Source organism: Anopheles maculipalpis, chromosome 2RL, assembly GCF_943734695.1.
Source record: "Anopheles maculipalpis chromosome 2RL, idAnoMacuDA_375_x, whole genome shotgun sequence".
In the NCBI taxonomy this organism is placed as follows: domain Eukaryota; kingdom Metazoa; phylum Arthropoda; class Insecta; order Diptera; family Culicidae; genus Anopheles; species Anopheles maculipalpis.
The window spans coordinates 97,744,448-97,764,008 of NC_064871.1; the positions used below are offsets into that span (position 1 = coordinate 97,744,448).

The following is a 19,561-nucleotide window of genomic DNA, read 5'->3' on the forward strand; positions in this document are numbered from 1 at the left end:
GCGCAGAGATACACAGCCCCACATTTCCTCGTTTAAGTGGGGTCAAATTTATCGGACGTATGTGATAGCCATATCTGGATGAACGGAGCAAAATATTTCGGTTCAAGTTCTCTAAAAGTGGATTGGTGACTTCTGCATTTCTCTAAGACATATTCAAAGTTCATTGAGTGGGAAAAATCTCGCTCATCACACATAATTGCTCATGAATTTTTCTTTAAATTCCATGTCCTATGTGCCTTACGGAACATAGATAGTACCGCTATTGCGACAAGCTGTACCGGGGAATCAACACGAAAATCGTTTGCTCATGCCTTATATTTTCTTAGATCGTTCGTAATGCGGAGATTTACAGGACAGGAAATACCTTCTTAATCTATTGGTAGATTTATGATTTTATGTTTTCAAAAACACAATCATTTGAAAAACAACTTTGGATCACAGGTAGAAGCGGAAAGGAGCCAACAATATCAGGAGAAAAGCACCAGTTGTTTCAAAATCACACAAGTAGTAGAAGAAGTGAAACTTCACAATTACTAATAAATAAAAACAATAATCAACTATAATTAGAAAACACAGGATATTCAACTCAACATGGTATATTTAAGATTCAACCAAAGAATGACTTCTTGTGCTCCTTCTTCACAAGAACAGTGAACGGAACTGGCTTCTCGACGTACACTGGCTCCTTCACGTACACTGGGTAAGGCTTATCGACATGAACTGCGTATGGCTTCGGGACCTCGACGTATTCCTTCTGGTAAACTGGCACATGGACTGGGTACTTCACTTCCACTGGGTATGGACGGTCAACGTGCACTGGGTATTTCTTCTCCACGTACACTGGAACCTTCTTCTCGACGACGACCGGGACCTTCTTCTCAACCTCAACTGGATATGGGACCTTCACTTCGACTGGGACGTGCTTTTCGACCTCAACTGGGTACGGAACCGGGACCTTCTTGGTGATGATCTGCTTCACTTCCTTCTCGGAGTAGTCGTTGCCATAGTGGGACTGCTGATGGTCATAGCCGTAGGTCTCGTACGATTCCTGTTGGGACGATCCCAGCTCCCACAGTCCGCGCTTTTCCTTCTTGGAATCATCGACTGCCGCCGCGCTGGCGAGGGCCAGGGCCATAGAGAACACAATGAATGCCTGGAAGAAAAGCCCTTTTCGTGAGATTCCTTCTGCGGTGGATTGTCTTCACGGCGGATGCTTACCTTCATGTCTGCCTACTGATTGAATGCACTGCACGACTGGAGATCCTCAACTGAATGATGATCTGCTCTGCCAGCACCTTTTTATATTGACCACACTGCGGTAGATGACCATCGACTTCTTCTCCTTGCACTTGTTGATGTAATCCTCGCCAGGAAAGCAATGGAGCGTAACTCAAAACAGCGTAGGTTGCATCTCTTTTTTCTTTTTTCACTCTTGACGATCTTACTATTTGCTTGACACAGTTATACTGTCACTGCAATGTATGATAGTAGCACTAAATATTCAACACTTTTTCTATTTTTGTTATTGAATCGTGTATATTGAAATCCATCTTCTGATTTTAGGCATATTCTCGTTTAGATATGGATAAAGAATATCATTCTGTTTCTTTATTTTTGCAATCTTGAGAGCTCATCAAAACTGTAGTGCTTGATTATTTTTATATTTTCTTCAACTTTTAACAAATGAAATTGTTGCTGGCACCCCAACAAACCGTACGTAACGAAATGAGCCAATGAGCTGACTCGAAAATAAAAAAAAATATAAAAGGAAACATAAACAAATCAATCAAGCGATCGTACGTTCATTACAAACAACGATCGATTGAACTAGGTTAAAAATTGATCGATTCAAGATTTGGATTAAAATTGTAGCTGATTGCGGATCGATCATCATTTTTATAGAATAAATTAGCGAGTAACAACTTCCATGAAGCAGTGTGCTAACCAACACCTTGAACTGTTCATTGAAGTCGGAGGTATCCTCCGGTCTTCAATTTAGACGAAATTATTGCTAACAAGTCGAAGGTATCCTCCGGAATTGGAAGGTTGACTGACTCGGAGGTATCCTACGGTCTCAATTCGTTAAACGGGACAAGGGCTCGGCTCAGCGACAAAAATGATAAGAGACAATCATATGTGTTAGACAGTGCACCATGCATATCATTCATACACACAAAACATAATGCTGTTCACCGTTGGATGATCAATCCTGACTACGTGGTATCAATGGTGTTTTAATAGATCATAGTAGAACCAATAAGGGAAGTCATAAAAATTAAAGCTCCCAAAAATCTTAGTCCAGAGAACTTTATTAGGCATGCGGCCTTAAACATTCACATAGGATCATATGATATCTGACTGAATTAAATAAGCGGCTACACACTTGTCAAGATATCTCTTTGCCGCTTAAAATTATTCAACAGACAGTCTAAATTGGCAATTGTAATTAGTCGATCTGTAAACCGACTAGTAGCATATTATATTTTATTGGATTAATCGGTTTTTATAAAATAAAGGTTTTCCTTATTTATTATATACAAATAAACTGGTTATTCTATATTGGTTTACTAAACTATGCACAGTTGTTACATCTGTACAACCCATCAATCTGTTGATATAATGAATGCTCGTGCATCGGGACGGGACATCAACATTACGAATTTGTAAAGGCTTCGATTAATAATTAGAAAATACAACAATATATTCAGTCTATAATAATGATATATTTCAGATTCAACCGAAGAATGGCTTCTTATGCTCCTTCTTCACGAGAACAGTGAACGGGACTGGCTTCTCAATGTACACTGGCTCCTTCACGTACACTGGGTAGGGCTTATCGACATGAACTGCGTATGGCTTCGGGACCTCGACGTATTCCTTCTGGTAAACTGGCACATGGACTGGGTACTTCACTTCCACTGGGTATGGACGGTCAACGTGCACTGGAACCTTCTTCTCCACGTACACTGGAACCTTCTTCTCGACGACGACCGGGACCTTCTTCTCAACCTCAACTGGGTATGGGACCTTCACTTCCACTGGGACGTGCTTCTCGACCTCAACTGGGTATGGAACTGGGACCTTCTTGGTGATGATCTGCTTCACTTCCTTCTCGGAGTAGTCGTTGCCATAGTATCCGTGAGACTGCTGATGGTCGTAGCCGAAGGTCTCGTACGATTCCTGTTGGGACGATCCCAGCTCCCACAGTCCGCGCTTTTCCTTCTTGGAATCATCGACTGCCGCCGAGCTGGCAAGGGCCAGGGCCATAGAGAACACAATGAACGCCTGGAAGAAAAGCCCTTTTCGTGAGATTCCTTCTGCGGTGGATTGTCTTCACGGCGGATGCTTACCTTCATGTCTGCCTACTGGTTGAATGCACGACTGGAGATCCTCAACTGAATGATGATCTGCTTTTGCCAGCACCTTTTTATATTGGCAAGACAGTGGATAGTGGTCATCCGTTTGCTTCTCTTTCGCTTACAGGTATGAAGCAATTTCTCTCCAGAAAAGCAATAGAGCGTAACTCAAATATTGGTTGCACCTAGTATGTTATTGCTTAACTTGTATTTCGTGAGCGTTGGTAGCAGCATTGAGAGCTTTGATAATATTTTCTTCGAATTAAAAATATACGTGTAAGGAAAAAAACATGTATTTGCATTCGAATTTCATGCATTAGAATTTGAATGATTGAGCTTGAAAAAACGAATTCCTATACCTCTTTTGTCTTCACTTATGCGTTTTAGTATTTTGTTGTGTCACTATTTGATTTTTTAAATGATTTTTGTACAAGGGATTAGTCTTATTTGTAAAGCATTTTCCTTTGCTATCAAACGTGGAAGTGATTGGTTTTGCTATGGCCACAAAGCATTGGTTCTTACCACAATTTTTCTTTTTTTTATTCAACCCACGTTAAATGGGATGTTTACATTGTATTTTTGATTTATTTATTTATTTACAATTGATTATGACAGTCCAGGGCCGTATTATCAACACCGCTTGTGTTGAATAAGTATTTTTAATTTAATACTATGATATATTTGTCAGAGGGTGTCCTGTGGTGAAAATGGCGACGATGCGGGTCTTCAAACTGCAGGACTGGGGTTCAAATCCCATCCGGTCCGTCCCCCCGTAGTGAGGACTGACTAACCAGCTACAGGTATCGGCAGTCTAGAAACCCATTTCGATGGCCGGCATGACCTTAGAGGTCGTTAACCCAAGAAGAAGAAGAAGATGAGGCCCTCATGACGTCCTAAGAAAACTGTAATCCGAAATACACATTAACCTCATACGCAACATGACTTTTAGTGTAAGATATTTCATATTATTTTTTGGCCCAGGTTCCCTCGCCCCCTTTTAATTTGTCCTAGTTTGTCGATATAATTCGATGTTTAAAACCATTTCGTGTGAAGAGAAACGCAGTCTTATTTCAGAACATTGTCTGCATCAGGTGAGATCTAGCCAATCGGATATTTGTGACGAACATCAGGGGCCCCGAGAACGATTTCGTACAACGATCTACTAGGCGCCTAATAAAAGGCCCGTCAATCGAAACTGCTGTCCGGGCCCGAGGGGGCCGCCTCCTCCGTCCGCCGATGTATTCATTACTGGTTACAAGACGCACGATCAAACACCTACACTTGTCTCTAAGATTTTGCTCTTCTCTCATCTTTTGTTTGATTGTTCGTAATGCAAATAATTAGAGGAAAGGATCTCAATCCGTTTACCGACATTTTCTCAATCTGTCGGTATAACTGTGCTTTTAATCAAGTTTTCAAAAACACAAATATTTGAATATCAATTAAGGATCTTTATTCTACCAGTAAATAACATCTCGCAAGCATCTCTTTAACCCCAGAATGGCTTCTTCTGGTGCTCCTTGATGTGCACCGTCACTGGGACCTGCTTCTCAATGTACACTGGCTGCTTCACGTACACTGGGTAGGGCTTATCGACATGAACTGCGTATGGCTTCGGGACCTCGACGTATTCCTTCTTGTAGACCGGGACATGGACTGGAACCTTCACTTCCACTGGGTATGGACGATCAACGTGCACTGGAACCTTCTTCTCCACGTACACTGGAACCTTCTTCTCGACGTACACTGGGACCTTCTTCTCAACCTCAACTGGGTATGGGACCTTCACTTCGACTGGGACGTGCTTCTCGACCTCAACTGGGTATGGAACTGGGACCTTCTTGGTGATGATCTGCTTCACTTCCTTCTCGGAGTAGTCGTTGCCATAGTATCCGTGAGACTGCTGATGGTCATAGCCGTAGGTCTCGTACGATTCCTGTTGGGACGATCCCAGTTCCCACAGTCCGCGCTTTTCCTTCTTGGAATCATCGACTGCCGCCGCGCTGGCGAGTGCCAGGGCCATAGAGAACACAATGAACGCCTGGAAGAAAAGCCCTTTTTGTGAAATTCCTTCTGCGGTGGATTGTCTTCACGGCGGATGCTTACCTTCATGTCTGCCTACTGGTTGAATGTACTGCACGACTGGAGATCCTCAACTGAATGATGATCTGCTACAACCAGCACCTTTTTATATTGACCAGTGGATAGCGGCCATTCTTTTGCTTCTCTTTCGTTCACAGGGTTTTATGAAGCAATTTCTCACCAGAAAAGCCAAAGAGCGTGACTCAAAGTGTTGGTTACATCTTTTTTTATTGCTTAACTTATATTTCATGAGCAACACTCGCTAGTCGCGCCCAACATTGATTATGTTATCATCAAAATAAAAAATTCGTGTAAGGAAAATAAATGCATTAGAATTTGAGTGATGGAGTTCTAAACGACCAGGCCGCCCTTGTCGATAAAAAAGCATTGAATGACAGTATAAATAAATGGATTGGCCAAACTCTTTTCCTTCACTTGTGCCGTTTATTACTCTTCTATTAATACATGATTTTTTCAATGATTGTAGTACAAGGGATTAATTTTATTTTTAAAGTATTTTCCTTTTCTAGCAAACGTGGAAGTGATTGGCTTTGTCATTGCCATAAAGCGTCAGTTTTTACAACAATTTGCTTGTTTTAATTCAGCCCACGTTAAAGGAGATTTTTACATTGTAGTTTAGCTTTATATTATCATACATTCATGTATTAAAGCACGCACTTGTGCACCCGATTCGAAACCTGCGTTGGAATGCAGGCTTGAAGGTCATATTTTTCAAACGCAACATGACTTTTAGTATTAGATATTTCATTTTATTTTGCGGCCGAGGTTCTCTCACCCGCTTTTATTTTGTTTTAGTTTGTCGATAGAATTCCATGTTTAGAACCATGCCATTCGCAGAAAAACACAGCCTCACATTGCCTCGATCAAGTGGGGTCAAACTTATTGGATATGTGTAATAGCCATAGCTGAAAGAACGCAGCAAAACATTTCGGTTCAAGTTTTCTAGAAGTGAATTGGTGACTTCTGCATTTCTCTAAGACATATTCAATGCTCATTGGGTGGAAAAAATCAAACTCGCTCATATGTGTGATGATCATTGGACTATTATGTGTGAAAAACTCAGGCATTATCCTTTAAATTCCACATCCTATATGCGTTACGGAGCAAAGATAATGTAGCTATTCAGACAAGCGGCACCGGGGCACCAACACGAACATCAGGGGCTCCGACAACGATTCCCTATAACGAATACTTGGTCTCGAATACGAGGCACCTTACACGAGACAGCTGTCGGGCCCGAGGAGGCTGCCTACTCCGCCCGCCGTTAAATCCGCTACCAATGACAAGGTGTACGATCAAACCCCTCCAAATATCTCTAGGAATTTCCTCCTGCCTTATTTTTTCTTACATCGTTCGTAATGCAGTGCGTTATAGGACAGGAAATACTTTCTCAATCTGTCGGTATAACTTGGCTTTTAATCAAGTTTTCAAAAACACAATCATTTGAATATCAATTTAGGATCTTTATTCTACCAGTAAATAACATCTCACAAGCATCCCTTTAACCCCAGAATGGCTTCTTCTGGTGCTCCTTGATGTGCACCGTCACTGGGACCTGCTTCTCAATGTACACTGGCTGCTTCACGTACACTGGGTAGGGCTTATCGACATGAACTGCGTATGGCTTCGGGACCTCGACGTATTCCTTCTTGTAGACCGGGACATGGACTGGGACCTTCACTTCCACTGGGTATGGACGATCAACGTGCACTGGAACCTTCTTCTCCACGTACACTGGAACCTTCTTCTCGACGTACACTGGAACCTTCTTCTCAACCTCAACTGGGTATGGGACCTTCACTTCGACTGGGACGTGCTTCTCGACCTCAACTGGGTATGGAACTGGGACCTTCTTGGTGATGATCTGCTTCACTTCCTTCTCGGAGTAGTCGTTGCCGTAATATCCATGAGACTGCTGATGGTCGTAGCCGTAGGTCTCGTACGATTCCTGTTGGGACGATCCCAGCTCCCACAGTCCACGCTTTTCCTTCTTGGAATCATCGACTGCCGCCACGCTGGCGAGTGCCAGGGCCATAGAGAACACAATGAACGCCTGGAAGAAAAGCCCTTTTTGTGAGATTCCTTCTGCGGTGGATTGTCTTCACGGCGGATGCTTACCTTCATGTCTGCCTACTGGTTGAATGTACTGCACGACTGGAGATCCTCAACTGAATGATGATCTGCTACAACCAGCACCTTTTTATATTGACCAGACAGTGGATAGCTGTCTTCAGTTAGATGCAATTATTATTTTACTTTTATTTCTCTTTCGTTTGCTGAAGAAACTTCATGCCGAAAATCAATCGTGCGTATCGCAGAGAGTATACAACACATAATGTATTATGAAAATTTGAAGTATCTTGGCTTCAATTACGTAAGTGCTTTGCGTAGAATGGAGCTGACATGTGACATTATGTACTAATGTTGGATCTTAAAAAGAAACCGTTTTAGTATTGTTATTTACCTTAAAAAACGGAGTAAGTTTTTCACGGAAAATTACTATTTGACTGCCAGTACTTCTTGTACGATTTATCTTCTCCATTTTTACCTTAATGGTTCACTAGGTTTTGTTAGTCTTTTTTACCGCTTGTATGAACTATCATCCCTGATAACAGAGATATAAGACGGACGTCGTGAAACCTCCATAAAGATCTTTCTCCATAAAGAAAGGCCCACCTTAACCTTATAAATATAATTTTAATCGTGTCTAACATTCTAACATTTTTTTTCTAGCGCTTATATCAAGATTACTTAAGCCAAGTTTCTCGTACATTTGTGGTTGTTAGTGCCATCAGACATTCACTTTTTTATTCTGCAATATTTCTGCATTGAGTGAGTGAACAACATATTTTAAATATTTTTTATAAATGCTTTATGATAATGCTTTGTTAGAATTATTGCTAGAAATATGGCTTAAATGTAAACTATGACTATTGATGATATGATTCATTTAATATTAATGCTATTGCGAGAAAAACTTAAATCTTTCTTTACAGGACCCGGATGCGAAGAAAATGATTTGACCGATGATTTTGTTCTGCTGTTGCTTGTCGGGTGATAAAATCATGGCGAGGTCTGTTTCTAGTTTGAAAACTTCCTTTGAGCTGATAATAATATTCCGAAATTGGAATCGCTCCATGCTTAGTAAAAGAACGCAATTTCTCAAAACTGTTATTTAGCAAGAAAATGTAAACACTATAATTGAAATTTAATATAAATTTTATTCTGTTAATTATTTATTGCCCTTAAAATAACCACCAGAAAGGCTTCTTCTGCTCCTTTTTCACAAGAATCGTGAATGGTACCGGTTTCTCGATGTAAATTGGTTGCTTCACGTACACTGGATATGGCTTATCCACGTGCACGGTATAAGGCTTTGGGATTTCAACATATTCCTTCTGGTAAACTGGAACCTCGACTGGAACCTTCACCTGCACTGGGTATGGTCGGTCAACGTGGACTGGAACCTTTTTCTCCACATACACTGGGACCTGCTTCTCGACAACGATCGGGACCTTCTTCTCAACCTCTACTGGATATGGGACCTTCACTTCTACAGGGACGTGCTTTGGAACATCGATTTGATACGGAACCGGAACCTGTTTGATCTGATGCACATCATGATCCGGATAATCGATATGATTTTCATCTTCCTGCTGATGCCCGTAAATTCCCTCGTAAGCCTCGTACGGTTGATACTGAGAGTACTTTTCTTCATAAGATCCCCCCTGTGCCTCGGTTGGTCTATCATGCACTACACCGCTTACAACTGAGATGGTCAGCACAAACAGGAAGAAAATCTGTTCCAAAAATGAAATAAAGTTTAGTTGGATGACGAATCATGTCACATGTAACTTTACTTTTACCTTCATTTTGAGCGGTTGTGTTGTTTCGACGTTCAGATCGTAACTAATTGATTGAGTCCACCGCACGCGTTTTATACCATACATCTTCTACTTGTTGAACTTTCCACGAAACGACAAGGAAAGTAAAATACAAGCTCTTTCATTTTTGTTTCACTATTTTCGGCACAGTTTATTGTAAGCTGTTGTGCGAATTACGTACGTATCGATTCGTATGTTGTGTCGATCAGGTTTATGTAAGTGGAGTATATATTTTGAAGAAGCTACAAAGCCATTTGTAAAGACCGACACCGTTTTGTCGCCTCTTCCTCGGGGAGCCTCGTTCAGAAAATGTTTATTTTATCTTATTTTCTAAAATTTCTAAAATCTTTTTTTTTTTATAAAAGTTTCTAAAGCAGCAGCATAACTGACAATGAGCATAATTCGAATAGCTCATGACCTTTTGATCTGATGATCGTTCAGTACATTAGGGAGGCAAGTGTAAAATAAACAGAAAGAGACGATCCTCTTTTCTTCTCGGTTAAACGATCTGCTTGGTCTTGTCGGCTATCTGAAAGCTTACGAAACTTATTAAAGCCACGTAGTTGGATAGTCAACCCTCACTACGGAGAAACGGTTCAGGTATTGATCACCGATCTTGCCGTGTGAAGTCCGACACCGCTATCGCTTCAGTCATATGATCACGCTGAATAAAAACGATGCAGTGCCCAAAAATGTATTCATACAAACGGGATAAAATAGAAATGCATAGATGTTACGGTCCTACGGGTTTCTGCTCGAACGCAGCATAAACATGTCACGTTCCAACACGATGGTCGGAGGGAAACACGGACGTATATAGCTTTACATAGGATTTATTGAACACGTTTCTATTACATCGATACGAGACACGAACGCGGCTGAGGTTTAGGTCCATGGGCGCCCATCCATCCACCGATGGTCCATAACAGAATCCTCTCTCCATTGCCAAACATCCTGAAAGAGAAGAGCTAGTAGGGAGCCAAAGCTAAAGAGATCACACAGGTTTTTAACAAGCTGCATATAGACTGCGTTCTTGCGACTGCTTAAAGTAACACACTTCGTTGAATAGACATACTCAGAAAAGATCGTAACAATTTCCAGAGGCTTTGACAGGTCAGATGTTGTTGTGATTTTTTTATTTCATGAATGAAAATTTGGCTGTCCTACTGGCAAAATTATGGCTTGATCATCTGGCTACTGCGTGTATGTTTCAAAAGGCTAATGCATAAGCTAATGTATTGCAATATTAGACTCCAGCATGGAGCAGTTTCCTACAACTATTGGACTCAATACACTAAAAAGTTCCAAACAAAAACGCTTTGTTCCATTGCATACATCAGGTAAAGAATTATATTTTTGGCATCATTCGGCTCTAACAGGCATTCAAGACCGGGTTACGAAATTCTTCAACCCCAGTACGGCTTCTTGTGGTGCTCCTTGATGTGCACCGTCACTGGGACCTGCTTCTCGACGTACACTGGCTGCTTCACATAGACCGGATAAGGCTTCTCAACATGAACTGCGTACGGCTTCGGAACTTCGACGTATTCCTTCTTGTAGACCGGAACATGGACTGGGACCTTCACTTCCACTGGGTATGGACGATCAACGTGCACTGGAACCTTCTTCTCCACGTACACTGGAACCTTCTTCTCGACGTACACTGGGACCTTCTTCTCAACCTCAACTGGGTATGGGACCTTCACTTCGACTGGGACGTGCTTCTCGACCTCAACTGGGTACGGAACCGGGACCTTCTTCGTGATTATATGTTTCACTTCCTTCTCAGCATAGTCCGAGTAACCCAGCCCATAGTTGTCGTAACCATAGTTGTTGTAGGATTCTTCCCACAGTCCGCGCTTTTCCTTCTTAGACTCGTCAACTTCCGCCGCGCAAACAATGGCCAAAGCCATGGAGAACACAATGAACGCCTGTCGAAGATCGGTAATCAATACTCTGCCCTTTTGATCATATTCCGTAACAGGCTAGCTATCTTACCTTCATGATGGACTTTTCGCTGTTGAACGGTTGGATCTGCTAGCTAAAGCAACGAACGCTCACACTCGAATGATACCTGTTGTGGCAAGATAAACAGTATTTATAGCAATGATGTGAATCCTACCTACCACCTCAAAAAACCTCACAACTGTGCAGCAATCGCTAGACACTGTCAGGTTTTTGCCGATGAGGTCTTACACATTTTCGCATTTTATGGACTCTCATTTCCTTTGCCATGTAGCAAGCGCTCGAGTAAAAAATTAACCAACCATAAACGATCAAGACCTCGCACGTTTGCTACTGTTTTTCAACCTTATCAAGATACAGTGACACAGACAGCGTTTGGTGACTTTTGATTCGATTAAACCTATGTGATTGGAAAACTTCCTACACACATAAATAAAAGCTAGCCAGTTGTAATGGTCTACCAAGGACAAGAGCTGTGCATTGAAACAATTGATATTAACAGTGTAAATAAAAATATTCCATCCTGTTTTCGACATCACGATCATTATGGAAGTATGATGTATAGTTTTTCATGCATTTATACTAATAGACAAGCGACGTTTTGAACTCTGTGAAACTTTTTCATTTGTGTCTTTAATTTATACATACATTATACACAGTGGCTAGTTTAACAGTAACCAACCTAAGCTTTTTCGAGAGGCCCCAAGCTGAAGGGGCCCTGAGTTGAAGCGATTCTGAGCAGAGGATGGTTTAGTGGTAAATTTTACGGTAAGAAACCCCCAAACATTCCGCCTAGGTCTTGAACAACAGGACTTGAACCCCCCCCCCCCCCCCCCCTCTTGATCCCTTTCGGTCCCCTCCCACCAACACTTTGCATAGGGCTCGCGCAGGTCTCAACAATGTACCAAGGCAAAGGCAAAGGCAAATAATAAGAAGAAAATACCTTATCATTATGTTTATATAATTTAGTCACCCCAAGGGGTGTTGACAATACGGCAGAGTACCGTTATAATTAATTAAAAATAAAAATAAAGTACCAAATGATAATCGCGAAGCTTTTCTTAAAGCCTATTCATACAATATTCCGAGCCCAGTTTATGAGCAAAACGTAAAACCTTGGCGCTGGCGAATAAATAAATAAAACCGATTTATTAGGAACTGATTTTTTGTCTACTATGCCTGCATGCCCACCGTAAATATATATATAACTTTTTCTCGATTTAACGACTTACTAGACTTATTGTGAAGACCGATGCGAAGCTGTGAAGACCGGCACCCCACAATCTATCAAACTAAATAAGCAGAGTAGAATCAATTACAAGTTTTTTATTAGTTTGTTTTGAATCAAGACATACAGTCTCAATCTAAGAGTATATCTAAGCCATAGGATGGTTTGTTATACTAAAATGCATCATGAGACGTTTTTCAACATTCGACAAAATTAAATCGGATAAGCTTATTCTTTGCATTTTGAAGTATACATGGCTTGACTTCATAGTATGTACTTTGACGAACAATTATTTTTTTACAATTTTTGCTCCAGTCTTTACTGAAAAAAATTAATCTAATCAACATAAGTTTCCCGGGGTTTTCACCGGACCCTTCACCGGGAGATCTGGTGAAAGAGAAGACTGCGGCGCCGACGATAGGACTGGAAATAAAATCCTATCCATACCGTTTCCCGACCGATTTGAGTTAGTAGGTCGTTGAGCCAAGAAAAGAAGGACAAAATTAAACCTTCTAGAAAATGGCCATAAAATGTATGTAAAACATTCATAAAGCATATGAAACAAACGAAATCTATCTTTAATCTCTATTGTAACATTTATTTAAGATCATCAACAGCAGTCAGTAGTTTCCATCGACCTATCCCTATACATTCAAGTCCTTTCAACCCCAGAATGGTTTCTTGTGGTGCTCCTTGATGTGGACGGTTACTGGAACTTGCTTCTCGACGTAGACGGGCTGCTTGACGTACACTGGATAAGGCTTTTCAACATGAACTGCGTATGGCTTCGGGACCTCGACGTATTCCTTCTTGTAGACCGGGACCTCGTATGGAACCTTCACTTCCACCGGGTATGGGCGGTCAACGTGCACTGGAACCTTCTTCTCGATGTAAACTGGAACCTTCTTCTCAACCACAAACGGGACCTCCTTCTCGACCTTCACCGGGTATGGGACCTTCACCGGCACTGGGACGTGCTTCTCGACCTCAACTGGGTACGGCACTGGAACCTTCTTGGTGATGATCTCCTTCTTGGTGTATCCATAGTTCAGTGGCTGATGATGATGGTCGTAGCTTTCGTACGATTCATGGGCTGATTCCAGTTCGTAAAGTCCGCGCTTTTCCTTCTTGGAATCATCGACTGCCGCCGCGCTGGCAAGGGCCAGAGCCATAGAGAATACGATGAACGCCTGGAAGACACCGTATTACAGGATTCACCGCTGTTTTCACTGGTTTTGCACACTCAACCACTTACCTTCATGTTTGCCTTTCCAAAACTGTAGCTGATCAACTGCTCCGTACAACGATCGTCTGTTGGATGATGGTTGAATCGGAGCCTACGACTAGCTTTTATAGTGCGCGCTGGATGTTTGTTTTCTTTCTCCGTCATCTTTTGATCGATCGTAACTTTCCAGCCTACCAAAAAATTTCCTCCTCCTCTTTCCTTACACACACTGATACACACACTCTTTTCCTGTTAACACGCTCCGATAGCTTTACGCAGGGTTGCATCGTACAGTCAGCGAAATAGCTTCCAAAGCATCAAGCAGATCTTTCTGTGCTTCTTCAACTCAGCGCTTCGTAACGATGTAACGCGCGGTTCATCAGCAGAGATACGCCGAAAAGTGGAAAAATTGCAATACAATAGCACCGCAGCACCGGTGCGTATAAAATATGAAAAACCAATGATAATTTTGAAGGTCACTGCTTCGGTGTAGGAGATCTGATTGGAGGTGATGGAGGTTATGCTTTGTATCGAAGAAAGAAAATACGCCACGTGGACCGGACATTTGGACAAGTGATTATCGAACATGCTTTGTATTATCTGCTTAACTATGCGAATGATCATAATTCTTTTATCAATTCTAATAATTAAAAGTTTTTAAACATTAAACCATACCTGACGAATTTCTTCTCTCTTGATGTTTAATGGTTGTGATAGAATCGAAAAGGTAGAAGCAAAGGATCTAAAGTGAAAAGTCTTCGTAAACGTGCCACTTATTTTTCGTCTTTCGATCCATGACAATTGAAAACTTGTTATACTCCAAAGGTAAGTTTCACAGTGTTCATTGTTTTGCCTAAATCAAAATATGATCTACCTTTAAAAAATGCACTAACTTGTTCAAAACACTCAATAGAGCATGCTCGGAATAAGGGAAAAAACAAGAAGGAAATGCCTTGAGAAATTCGTACAAAAACTGCTCAAGAAGAGCTTACAATACGGCACTGAGCCGTAAAACTTAAACTAAAATAAAATAAAATGTTCAAAACACTTCCACTAACCTACCAGACAGTTTTGTAAGAAATTATGAAAATCAAATTAATAAACCAACAATACGGCCAATCCACTCATCACCAATAACAAACTTTATACAACAACCCATTGATGAATAAAGCTAGAAAGGCCAATAGAATACTTCGTTCAGATAAGAAAGTTTTACACAATTGAAACAAGAAATATACAAGTTCTGTAAACATAAAACATATACTCCAGTGCTTCTTGAGGTAGCGGTAAAAAATCGTCATAAATACTTTGAATATATGAATTTGTTCGGACTGTTCCTCCGTAGTGAGGATTGCCAATTGAACAATGTGGTATTAGCAAAATTAATCAACCTTTAAGCCAACAATAAGAAGAAGATAAAACCAATCAAAAACACAATCAATTAAGAGTAGAAATCAAACGTATTTTATTAGCATCTGTCATGCGATTCTGTATCGATTCGGGATTGTTCAACCCCACAGGGCTTTGTGCTCGTAGGAGACCGGGCTGCTGTAAACAGTCGATTCGTGCTCGTACACCGACGCTGGAACCGTCTTGTGGACGTAGTGTGGCTCTTTCACGTACACCGGGTAGGACTTCTCAACTGGCACTGGGTAAGGCTTGGCCACCTCCACCACCTGCTTGTGGTAGACTGGGACCTTCACCGGAACCTTCACTGGGACGGGATAGGGACGATCGACATGCACCGGAACCTTCTTCTCAATGTACACCGGAACCTTCTTCTCAACGACGACCGGAACCCGCTTTTCTACGTGCACGGGGACCGGAACCTTCACAGCGACTGGGACTTGCTTCTCAACGGCCACCGGGTATGGGACAGCGACCTTTTTTGTCACCGTGACGTGGTTCGTCACATGAGGCTGGTAATCGTTGCCGTAGTACTGGTCATGTCCTCCGTAATACTCCTCGTAGCCGCTGTTCAGCTCGAAGATACCGCGCTTATCCTTCTTGTTTGCCTCTGGCTCGCTGTTGCAAAGAGCGATGGCCAACACGGCCGACAGGACGATGAAAACCTGGATAAGGAGAGCAGAGGGTAAGACAGTTTCATGTTTTCTATTGAAAAAAAAAGAGTCTTACCTTCATGATTAGGCTTGGTAGTGGTGCTGCTTACACGATCGCTGAACGTTTACTGATGATCACTTTTGGTTCAATGGTTGGCTTTTATACTGAACCGATCGTTTTTACTTTGACCCTCACCTCTCGAAAGATTTCAATTCTACATCAAGACAGAAACCGAACAGCGAGGTATTATTTTTAATAATAACATAATAATAACAATGATTGATTTTCAGGATCGAAAAAAAAATCTAAGGTTTCTAAGAAACATTAAAATTGATCAGTTAAAATCAATGTGAATTCCGCATAGCAGGTGTCTTCATGCAAGCGAGGGTCAAAGGAAAAGTGTGTGCTTTAGTATAAAAGCCAACCATTGAACCAAAAGTGATCATCAGTAAACGTTCAGCGATCGTGTAAGCAGCACCACTACCAAGCCTAATCATGAAGGTAAGACTCTTTTTTTTTCAATAGAAAACATGAAACTGTCTTACCCTCTGCTCTCCTTATCCAGGTTTTCATCGTCCTGTCAGCCGTGTTGGCCATCGCTCTTTGCAACAGCGAGCCAGAGGCAAACAAGAAGGATAAGCGCGGTATCTTCGAGCTGAACAGCGGCTACGAGGAGTATTACGGAGGACATGACCAGTACTACGGCAACGATTACCAGCCTCATGTGACGAACCACGTCACGGTGACAAAAAAGGTCGCTGTCCCATACCCGGTGGCCGTTGAGAAGCAAGTCCCAGTCGCTGTGAAGGTTCCGGTCCCCGTGCACGTAGAAAAGCGGGTTCCGGTCGTCGTTGAGAAGAAGGTCCCGGTGTACATTGAGAAGAAGGTTCCGGTGCATGTCGATCGTCCCTATCCCGTCCCAGTGAAGGTTCCGGTGAAGGTCCCAGTCTACCACAAGCAGGTGGTGGAGGTGGCCAAGCCTTACCCAGTGCCAGTTGAGAAGTCCTACCCGGTGTACGTGAAAGAGCCACACTACGTCCACAAGACGGTTCCAGCGTCGGTGTACGAGCACGAATCGACTGTTTACAGCAGCCCGGTCTCCTACGAGCACAAAGCCCTTTGGGGTTAATCCCAATCTAAGAATCATAACGCCCCTGCTTTCTTAAAGCCTTTATAGACTCCTGTACACCGAATGGACAACGTTTTCATGTAAATAAATACAACGAAATCTTAATCATAACACACAACACATTCCAATCAAATCTTGTGGTCGTATGATTTTCCTGAGAATGGAAACCTTTACCGAATTTCGAATGATACCATACCCAACTTATATTGAACGATACTTGTAATAATCTTTTTTTTGCAATATCCCAACAACATAAACCTGGCAAGGTCCATCAATAGCAACTGCGGTTAGGACCAGTGTCTTCGCATTCTCAACACGTTTTTTTGTTGGGTTTGTCCCTTTTAACAAATCACTAGAATCGTTTTTTTTTTTTTGCTGCATATTTTCATATCCATTCTACAATCGAATTTCAGTCGTAAGCTAAAGTCCTGTGAAGGAGATTCCAAAGGTTTGTCGAATAAATAAATAAAATAATTTTCAAATACCGCCAGCCCATCTGACCGTAAAAAATTGACCACCCATAATGAATATCTATGCGTCTCAATTGCATGTTTCGTTAACTTCCTGATTCTGATTCATCGGCCCTCTACAAAAAAAAACGAACACTATATTGGTTTGATCACAACCGTCGCATACATTAGTGCCTTCCGTCTTGGAATTTGGGTTCACCGTCGTGTTATCTTGCGACCGTTGTTTGTACTTTTTCTTCCCTTCGCCACTCTCAACCGGTGGGCGTTGGGAAGCCAGCAACGTACCTTCATAACTCCACAACGGAATATCGAATAAAAATGTTACGCAAAAGGGATGGAGCGATCGTGTTTAATTGCGTACGGTGACTTATTTAGATTTACCCGTCCGCACGTTATCGGTACGGATTAAGACCAGCATCATGATGTCATCGAAGTTTGGATACAATGACTTGAAAGTGTATTTTAAGTCACTTCAATGAATGGAAGTGACTTACAATACATGATATTTTATTGAATTGTTTACATCTATATTGATCTTTTTTTTTTTACATAATCTTTAACCAAGACTCTCTCCATAGTTCTCGTTCTAGTTTAAGCACTTGAAATGATATGAGACATATTTTTTTCACAAAATTAGAACACTTTTAATTTTTACTTACAAAAACAACCGACACACGTGTTTTGAACGATCATTTGAATATATTTTTGAACGACGCACAAAGCAATTAATAATAGGCGCTCGAGAATCGAATTCGTACGTGATTGGAATCGAAGCTATGGAAACCTGTGCACCAATAGCTAAATGTGCTAACAAGCCAAACAGACTTGTTGCTAACCTTCAGTAAAATTGTACATTAAGTAAGGGATTTTTATATTCTAGCACCTTTCGCAAGGCCAAACCAATGTTCTAATACGACAAACGCATAAACTGAACGAAGCTGTTTGTACTACTGTCATCATCATCGTAATTGTCGTCTCCGTAGAGGGCATTAGGTGGCGGGCGAGAGCTTAAGGCACTCGCGCAACGCGATCTAACCCTACTAGTTGAGTCACACCACTTAAGCCACCCCTCACCATGGGACGGGTGGCTGTCATACCTTTTTTAAACTTAGCAAATTTTTGATGACAAATTTTTTCACTAATATCAACTAAACGATCATTAAAAAATAAATTCAAATTCTAGTTCAAATACATTCAAACTTATCACGCCCACCGTTTACGACCGTCTCCCCAATCCCATAGTGCATCAGGCGCCATCCTCTGTGAGTGTGCTTTTGGCTTAAAAGCTTCCTCTATCCGCGAACCGCGATCGTGTGCGCGTGTGTTTGCGTGCGGGCCGGGTACCAAAACCGTCGCCGACCGGGTCGTCATGCGGCTTTATCGGTAACATTCCATTCCTACGCGCCTCAGTGCCGAATCCAGCTTTCGCTGTTCTGGATGCGTATCTCGGTTCGTTCCGTTGTTACGCATCGAAAAAAGCAGACAGCAGTGAGGAACCGTGGGCCAGGGAAGTAACATACAAAAAAAAATGAAAACAAACAAACGTGCAACTTGGTGAAGGTGTAAACCCGTAATCGTGCGTCAGCTGATCCGGTGCAGTATGTGTGCCGTCGGCCGCGGTTATTGAATTCCTATGGCATGCGTTATCAGCGCAGCACCATAGGGCGAACCGGAACAGTGGAAGAAGAATTTGTTAATGTGTGCTCGGTGCGAGTCAGTGTGTTGGTGCTAGCGTAAATTCATGAGGGTATGCTGCAGGTGGGCAGAAACAGTTTCAAACATAGTTTCATGTAAAAGTTCGTTTTTAAACAAAACCGGTGCCATTAGCTGTTGTTCCGGTAGTTCAGCGCTTTAATGGGACAGTACGATCTCGAGAATTATTTGTGAAGTGGTCATAACGTGTTGGGGTAATTTTATGTATGCTATATTACTGGAAAACTTGTAGGAAAGATTTCTCTACCTGATGAAATTGAATGTGATGATGAAATGTGTGTCGCCTGAACGCCTCTAAAGCAAGAAAATTTTCTAATTCGTCAATGATCGATCAGTTCTACTGAGTTTGGTGAGTAACCAAGTGCTAGTGTATATTTCCACCAGAGTTTATCATACTGATATGAGTCATTGTTATTTTGAAGAATGC

At 41.8% G+C, this 19,561-nt stretch overlaps 6 protein-coding genes across 8 annotated transcripts in view; 1 reads left to right on the forward strand and 5 right to left on the reverse strand.

Annotated features, from left to right (window-relative positions):
* LOC126568464 (MRG/MORF4L-binding protein) overlaps positions 1-19,561 on the reverse strand; it is a 99,628-nt gene that overhangs the window by 59,939 nt on the left and 20,128 nt on the right. The gene's annotated exons all lie outside the window — the stretch shown is intronic.
* LOC126568518 (uncharacterized) lies at positions 608-5,553 on the reverse strand. 2 transcript variants are annotated; one of them, XM_050225006.1, is made up of 3 exons: positions 5,463-5,553; positions 5,194-5,397; positions 608-955 (listed from the first exon to the last, which is right to left on the reverse strand). In XM_050225006.1, the coding sequence occupies exons 1-3, from the start codon at positions 5,466-5,468 to the stop codon at positions 608-610; spliced, it is 558 nt and encodes a 185-aa protein (XP_050080963.1). In that variant the 5' UTR covers positions 5,469-5,553. The 2 variants fall into 2 exon arrangements, with proteins under 2 accessions (XP_050080963.1, XP_050080962.1); XM_050225005.1 differs by lacking the exon at positions 608-955 and having other exon boundaries at positions 4,845-5,397.
* On the reverse strand, positions 6,901-13,889 carry LOC126567694 (titin-like). The gene is made up of 6 exons (XM_050223911.1): positions 13,792-13,889; positions 13,202-13,726; positions 10,763-11,274; positions 9,326-9,368; positions 8,765-9,259; positions 6,901-7,512 (listed from the first exon to the last, which is right to left on the reverse strand). Exons 1-6 carry the CDS (start codon positions 13,795-13,797, stop codon positions 6,961-6,963), a joined length of 2,133 nt encoding a protein of 710 aa, XP_050079868.1. The 5' UTR covers positions 13,798-13,889; the 3' UTR covers positions 6,901-6,960.
* On the reverse strand, positions 10,674-11,321 carry LOC126568542 (titin-like). Its single transcript, XM_050225037.1, has one exon. The coding sequence runs from the start codon at positions 11,254-11,256 to the stop codon at positions 10,750-10,752; it is 507 nt and encodes a 168-aa protein (XP_050080994.1). The 5' UTR covers positions 11,257-11,321; the 3' UTR covers positions 10,674-10,749.
* Positions 15,265-15,903, reverse strand: LOC126567695 (zinc finger protein 512B-like). The gene is made up of 2 exons (XM_050223912.1): positions 15,898-15,903; positions 15,265-15,833 (listed from the first exon to the last, which is right to left on the reverse strand). Exons 1-2 carry the CDS (start codon positions 15,901-15,903, stop codon positions 15,270-15,272), a joined length of 570 nt encoding a protein of 189 aa, XP_050079869.1. The 3' UTR covers positions 15,265-15,269.
* LOC126567696 (zinc finger protein 512B-like) lies at positions 16,318-16,951 on the forward strand. The gene is made up of 2 exons (XM_050223913.1): positions 16,318-16,323; positions 16,388-16,951. The coding sequence occupies exons 1-2, from the start codon at positions 16,318-16,320 to the stop codon at positions 16,949-16,951; spliced, it is 570 nt and encodes a 189-aa protein (XP_050079870.1).

What these genes read in the sequence shown, in the direction of transcription:
- LOC126568518 (XM_050225006.1), bottom strand. An exon ending in AGCAGATCATCACCAAGAAG is followed by an intron (nt 956 to 5,193) that starts GTCCCAGTTCCA and finishes ATCACCAAGAAG; the next exon opens with GTCCCGGTTCCGTACCCAGT.
- LOC126568542 (XM_050225037.1), bottom strand. Translation starts at nt 11,256, where the DNA reads ATGGCTTTGGCCATTGTTTGCGCGGCGGAAGTTGACGAGTCTAAGAAG.
- LOC126567694 (XM_050223911.1), bottom strand. An exon ending in AAGGAGCACCACAAGAAGCC is followed by an intron (nt 9,369 to 10,762) that starts GTACTGGGGTTG and finishes TCAATCAATTAG; the next exon opens with TTACGATCTGAACGTCGAAA. An exon ending in CAATTTACATCGAGAAACCG is followed by an intron (nt 7,513 to 8,764) that starts GTACCATTCACG and finishes CTTTTCTTCCAG; the next exon opens with GCGTTCATTGTGTTCTCTAT.